Here is a 6893-nt window from a genome sequence, read left to right as displayed (position 1 = left end):
ATATAAAGGAGGCGGGACTAAAGACTGCATCACTGTGTTATTCATATTCGGGTATATTGTACTCCACTATGTGGCTGTACTTATTACTTGCATGTGAAACTTCTCCATCATCATGTGTTTAATAGAATTTTTAATAATAATAATAATAATAATAATAATAATAATAAATTAATTTTATGTTGATGCGTCAAGTTAAGCCTACAATAGACCGAATTGGTTAAATAAGGAATGCATTACATTTAAATTGTCAGCCAGTCAAAAAGTGCAGCAGTCATACATACCTTCAACAATTAAAAAAAAAAGTACTAATTAGTATATAATTAATTAATAAATAAATAAATAAATAAATAAATAAATAAATAAATAAAAGCAAGTTCAATCACAAACAGCTGCACAAATTTATGATCGAATACAGTTTAAATAATGTCTGCAATGCTGGCATGATAATTATTACAAAATATAATGAAAAGACAGATACATATTGAAACTTTCTCTCTCTCTCTCTCTCTCTCTCTCTCTCTCTCTCTCACACACACACACACACACACACACACTGAGTACCTCACCATATGTATAATGTTTATTTGTGATGATCGTTCAGTGTAAAAGTTGATTATATGATTGTATGACATGAGTCCTCCTATAAGAGGGTCTCCAGTGGCCTCTTTAATGCGTGACCTGTAAGGGGACGTGAAATTCAGAAACTCTCCTGCAGGGGGAGACAGCAAGCCATTGGTCCAAACCGCGCAACTCCTTTGAGTGTAAACCGTAGTGAAGAATATTAGTGAGTCGGTTCAGTTGAGCAAAAAGAGTCGACTCTATGACTCACCATACAGCTCATTGCCAGTTTTCCCCGAAATCCACCCAAAGATCCTGGTCTTTGCTAGTCGACTATTTACATTTGTTTAAAACTGGTTAAATCCCAGCTTTTTTTTTTTTTTTTTAGCTGTAATCATTTTTGTGTCAGACACTACAGACATATGTAATGAAAACCATCTCACAAATATCACAATATCATTTGCTAGCTAAGCAACTTGCTGTCATATAGTGCTCTGAAATGTTTCAGGCCTTATACTGTGCATATGAATGAGAAAAGGTGAAATCCCATTTAAAGTACTGACATATGAAAGCTTTTTAGACAGCGCTCGTTTTCATGCTTACATACAGTATAGGTAAGATTTAATGCTGAATTTGCTCAATTTAATGTGTGTTATAATACTGCACTCAGAGAGGAAGGATAACAACTCAGAGCAGAAATGACAAAGCAAAAGAATTGCCTATCAAACAGTAAAGCTACTTCAGCCTCAGTTTTCAGGCAGTTCACATGTCTCCCCACCTCTGAAATGCTTAACCATTCTTCAGTCTTGGCAGATTATGTTCTGGACACTTTAGTTTCTGCATTATTTGCAGTGTGAGTGGTTCTTGACAGTGGTTTGAAGCCGTTGATTACAAACCTGTTAAGAGGACAGTTCGATTTTCCTCTGTTTACTTTCCATTACTCGAAGGCGAACAGTGTAGAAAGCTATATTTATTTTCACATGGTCTATAATAGGTGCCAAGAGAATAAATGTTTACTTAATCATTAGAAAATGGTTCTATTACAGTAATATCACTTTGCTGTAGCCAGGTCCTTCATAAGTTCAGTACTTAATGTTTCCTGACACTTTTTTTCTTCTAAGATTACCACCTAAACTTAACATCATAGTTAATGAAACTGAATATTAATTTAGGTTTATAATGCACAGAATAATACAAATTATACATAGTTAGACATCAGAAAATTGACAACGTCCTTGTAAAATTGTAGGAATTCCTGTCCTCTTGTGGTCGAAAGTGTGAACGTACATCCATGCAGGCTGTCTTTTAAATGAATTCATTGGCATTGCATAAATATTTTATAATGCTCTACTGGAGGATTTATGTACGCTTTAAAACCTTTGAGATGGCATAACAGCTTTTATGATATATATTGTTTTGTCCTTATTAATAGTACATTTATGGAAGTGTAAAGTGTCCACCTGTCATCTTAACTACTGAGAGGTGTATTGATTGTATCTCAGTCTTATAGGAGCGTGAAGTTGAATGCTGCTCAGCTGAAATGTTGGTGTTTTATTTTCATTTACTATGTAGTGCCATTCTAATAGTCAAGTCAAGTCAAAGGCTTTTATTGTCATTTTAACCATATATAGCTGATACAGTACACAATAAAATGAAACAACTTTCCTCCTGGACCATGGTGCTACATAAAGACACAGAGCTACATAAGACAACAGTTATACATCTTTACTTGGAATTTAACCCTCTCAGAATCCGCTGTTAAAAAATATAATGTTTAAAACAAAAGCAGATGCTATTTTTGTAAATATTTGTATGATATCTTCTTCATCTTTGTATACTCATTATATACCTCCTTACAAATCTGAGTATCATGAAATGGTTGAATGGTCATTAAGGGTGGTTCTCTTTTCTCTATTCCAGGTCACATAATTACCTTAATGTTATTTATTGAGTTTTGATGAGACTATAAAATATTTTTATGCAATGTTTTTGCATATTTTATGAAGACCCTAATGTTGAACCATTCATATTATGTCACATAAAGTGTTCAGTCCCCAGTGAACAGCTTGATGGATTTCAGCATCTTGTTATTGTAACCAGATGCATTGCCCATTTGACTCATTCTTAAAAGAGATCATAATAATTGAGGTAAATTCATTTGGCCAGAACATGGAACCATAAACAAGTATTGGGTGATTATATTTGGTATTAGTTATCATTGTCTTAATAATAATATTATCTTAATAACTCATGAGCAAGTCTTATTAATGAGTTAAACGACTTCAGCTAACTTATAATTCTTACTTTATCTGTTAATGGGTTATATTTTACAGTGCCATAACTTTTATGGCTGTGTTAGGTCATAGAATTACAATCACACCCTCTCTGCCAAAACATTAGCTTGGCATTAGTAGACGTTAATGTTTTATTTCACCCATTAATACTTGATCTAATATTGTCTGAGCAAACACATCTTTGTGCCCTGATATCTCTTAACTGCTTTATGATGATGTCATTTGTGGCGCTCCGATACATCACCGTGAGAGGAGACGTCTCCTGTGAGGTGCAGTGTGAACTGGAATGAAGCACAAGATTATAAACAGATTTTGTTTCACAATTCTGTTTTAAATACAACTAAAATGTAGGTGACACATAGTTTTAAATGCAGATACCTTTTGTTATTTTCCAAGTTCTTATCCTTCGTTTCCTGATCAGCCAGCGAATGATTTGCCTGTTCCTCCATGCACAAACCCCTTTGAAATATATATATATATATTTATATACAGTGTAATGTAAAAGAATATGTACTTAAATAGATGGAAAATCAAAAATCATCATTAAAGAAAATTCAATAATTAATAAAACATCTCAGCTACCTGCAGAAGCTGATGTTAAATGCAGTTGGCTGTAGTATCCATTGACTCAGTTCAGTTTTATTTATTTCAACAAGACGTTCATAAAGCTTACAGGTTGTGTCATTTGTGCTTCTTTGCTGTCTCAGCTGTGGATGCTGTTTTAGCAGATGAGTGCTTTCTCCACAGTACTGCCTCTGCCTGCGCTCAAAGATCGGCCGCTCTGTTGGTTTCACCTTGTAGGTCACCAGCAGAGGTTGGCTTAGAGAGCTTGTGTTTAAGCAGTACAAGCTCTGAGTTAGGGCCTCATGGAGCACCAGGCTGCCACTTTCATCCCTAAAGCGCAGCTGGAAGCCCAGGATGTGTGGTCCATGGATGTGATGAGGTAGAGACGCTGTCACATTGAACACATCATAGCCTGATGGGGGAAGCTGGTCCAGGGTGAGCAGGTGCTCAGTGAGGGGGCCACTTATGCTCAGGTTTCCTGCTCCAAATGAGAGGCTGTGTACAGCCACGGTTACTGTAAGTGGTTCAGGGTGTAGGGTTTTTCTCAGTAAGATCAACTCGGCAACAGTCATAGAGGGCTGCAAGTATGACAAGTTGAACCAGATCCAACCAGGTTTGCTATATTTTGTGCCTAGTTAGCAGAGATATGAATAACTATTCCTGCAATAACTTCATTTACTTCAATGAAATAAAAATGTAACCTTTTACATATTATAAAAATCAATGTATTCTGTGCTAAAGAGTAAACGGGGAGTTTCTTACCTTGTACACTACGGAAACTCTGCACCAGAGTCCCATCTGAATCACTTCTCATCCTCGACTCCTGTGTACTCAGTAGATGGTAAATTTGCTTCATATACGGATGTGGCTTTGCTTGCTGAGGGACCGACAGCTTATTGATGTGAAGCATCTCCAAAATGGCCTTGCTAAGATCCCTGTTTTCAAAATCTTCAGGAAGATTCTCTTCCAACTTCAAGCCACTGATTGCATTCAGAGTTATAACCACATACAACAAACAGAAACATCTTTTGCACGCCATGTTCAAAACCTTAAGACAGATAAAGAAGAGATTCCTGGTCTGTACCTCACAAGATGAGATCACAGTAGGAAAGCTGAACCTCATTTGCTAATTGTGGGTGTAGGAAGGATTCACAAAATGCACACCACACAGCCAAACTTAGAGAGAAAGCAATTACCGCTCACACTGAAAATGCCTGGAATGTTACAGTCCATTTGACATGCATTGTGTCCGTGCTGTTTCTGGCAGCAGAGCAAAGCAACAAGTCTTGTTTTGGTTTGGGGGGTGATCACTTTTCTCTCTCTTTTTTTGTGGATTCACAGTCTCTTTTCAACTTTATGAACGTTTTTACAAGCTTTTCTATATGACTATTGTTTATTACAAGTAGAGATACTAAACATTTGATTGTGGAAATCTCACTTTTTTCAGGTAATGTGTTTTCATATAGTATGTGGTTGTTTATGTATTGGTTATGAATTAAGTTAAAGGATAAGTTAAAAGTTAAAGGATTAAGTTCCAGTGTTCTGGGTTTGTGGACTTTTTGGATATGTGTTATTTCCTCTTGGATCCACTGTCAGAAAACTTCCAGGTAAGTGGTTACTCAAAATTTTACCTGTTGTTAGACTGTGATGCCCTGCCATAGACTGTCATCCCATCTAGGCTGTGAACAACCAATGTCTTCCTATCAGTGTTCTTGGTATAGGCTCTGGATTCACTACCACCCTGACCAGGATAAAGCAGTTAGTAATGTACTGGGCCACATGTTAAAACAGTAGATGTCAGTGTTGATTAATTCAGTCACTGTGTTTCTCAGTATTTCATAGTTACTTCTCAAATATTGTGCTTTCTTGCAACTGAATTAATACAGTATGATTCTAATACATATTGAAACACATTTTATTCACCTGAGCCAAAATGTAATGTCACTAAAAGTGACAAAAATAATAATGCAGAAAATAATTAAGTGAAAGTTGGATTGTGTAAAAATGTTTAAAATGGTCTGTTTCAATTAGGTGTTTCCTTTCAATTGTTTTTACTATTTATTTTGCATTAGATACAATCAGAAAGTTTAAGTAGCAAAACACTGAAAGTAGTTTCAGTTTGGAAGTAGTAGTTTCTCTGCACGTTTTGATGATTCCCTTCACCTTGTTTGGCTTCTTTACTCCCTCTGGTATTCTCTACTACTATTTAAGTCAGAAGAGTCAGAGAAAAATGATCAATGTCTTATTCCTCCTCTCAAACAGGGGCTTGGTCGCAGAAACATCATCTTTTAGCGTGACTGCTGACATGTTTTAAGAAAAGGGTTTCCACTTGCTGAAAGGAAATCAGCAGGTCAAACATTATCTTGAGTATTGAATTTCTGAGAATGGTTAGCTTTCAAAATACTTCAGACCTGTTCCAGTAGTCTGCTAAGGGAGCATCATTTCTTAAGTACAAATTCAAAATGAATCAAATGTTTATTAATTAATAATTTAAGAGTTAATAACTCTTCATTCTTGTTATGTATATGTCGAAAAGTAAAATTAAGAGTTATTTAGGCCATATATTGCCATGGATATAATTTCACAATTTTTTTCTATATAATTTATATCATTTTTCCTATATAATTTTTTTTCGTAAACTACTGGATGAAAGATTACGTTTTGTGCTTCAGTATTTAGTACTAAAATATTTAGTAATAAATGATTTATTATATGAGTTTTTAAACTGTATATCCACACTCACCAGTCTGATCCACCACATTCTGATCATTCTCAGTTAGTAATTCAGTTATCTGGGAAAATAGTTTTGCCCCCATTAAACAGAGTGACCTGTTTTTTTCAGTGTGAGCAAGGTGAACCTGGATCTACTTACTTCCTAAAACATTGTCATGTGCCAACAAGCCCCAGGGTGTGAAAGAAGCAGATAATAGGTTGTATGTGCATACAGGCTCCTTTCCTGTAAGTAGGGGAGACTGGGTTTGAGACATTGTATGGGTGGGTGGGGGGTGGGGGGGTGGAGGTGGTATTTGGAGGTGGTATTTGTCCTTTCTGCAAGCAATTGGTGTTGGTATTTGGATCCAGTTTTTATTGTCTAATTGAATTCAGATTTTCAATTCTGAATTCGCAAGAGTGCAACAGCTGTTTGTTTTCTATTTATTTATTTATTTTAATCAGTGATTATTTGGTAATCTTCTGTAATTTTCTTTAAGCATGTTACCAAAAACATTTTATACACTCATGTGGACCTCTATAGAGAATAGTAACTTTTTGCTCGGCAGTTATAGCTTTGCCCTCTTCCTCATTAATCATACACACCACACATACAGAGGAGAATGTTATTCTTCATGATTAGATTTAGTTGAGCTATTAACTGGCAGGGATTTTTAAGTCAAATGGAAACTGGTGTCTAGACTTGACAGCTGTTGGTTTAACCATAACATACTTCATTTACATCCAAACATTTTGGTATTACTGTTG

At 35.6% G+C, this 6893-nt stretch overlaps 1 protein-coding gene across 1 annotated transcript; it reads right to left on the bottom strand.

Annotated features, from left to right (window-relative positions):
* Positions 1-2160: 2160 nt before the first annotated feature.
* LOC131356366 (bone morphogenetic protein 2) lies at positions 2161-4643 on the bottom strand. The gene is made up of 4 exons (XM_058395321.1): positions 4179-4643; positions 3435-4047; positions 3231-3311; positions 2161-3133 (listed from the first exon to the last, which is right to left on the bottom strand). The coding sequence occupies exons 1-4, from the start codon at positions 4537-4539 to the stop codon at positions 2989-2991; spliced, it is 1200 nt and encodes a 399-aa protein (XP_058251304.1). The 5' UTR covers positions 4540-4643; the 3' UTR covers positions 2161-2988.
* Positions 4644-6893: the final 2250 nt, after the last annotated feature.

The sequence above is a fragment of the Hemibagrus wyckioides genome, linkage group LG07 (assembly GCF_019097595.1).
Source record: "Hemibagrus wyckioides isolate EC202008001 linkage group LG07, SWU_Hwy_1.0, whole genome shotgun sequence".
Lineage (NCBI taxonomy): Eukaryota > Metazoa > Chordata > Actinopteri > Siluriformes > Bagridae > Hemibagrus > Hemibagrus wyckioides.
The sequence above is the reverse complement of the archived record's forward strand: the minus strand, read 5'-3'. Positions and strand labels throughout refer to the sequence as shown.

What these genes read in the sequence shown, in the direction of transcription:
- LOC131356366 (XM_058395321.1), bottom strand. Translation starts at nt 4,539, where the DNA reads ATGAGGTTCAGCTTTCCTACTGTGATCTCATCTTGTGAGGTACAGACC. An exon ending in GAGTTTCCGTAGTGTACAAG is followed by an intron (nt 4,048 to 4,178) that starts GTAAGAAACTCC and finishes TCTGCTAACTAG; the next exon opens with GCACAAAATATAGCAAACCT. An exon ending in AACTTGGAAAATAACAAAAG is followed by an intron (nt 3,134 to 3,230) that starts GTATCTGCATTT and finishes GCTTCATTCCAG; the next exon opens with TTCACACTGCACCTCACAGG.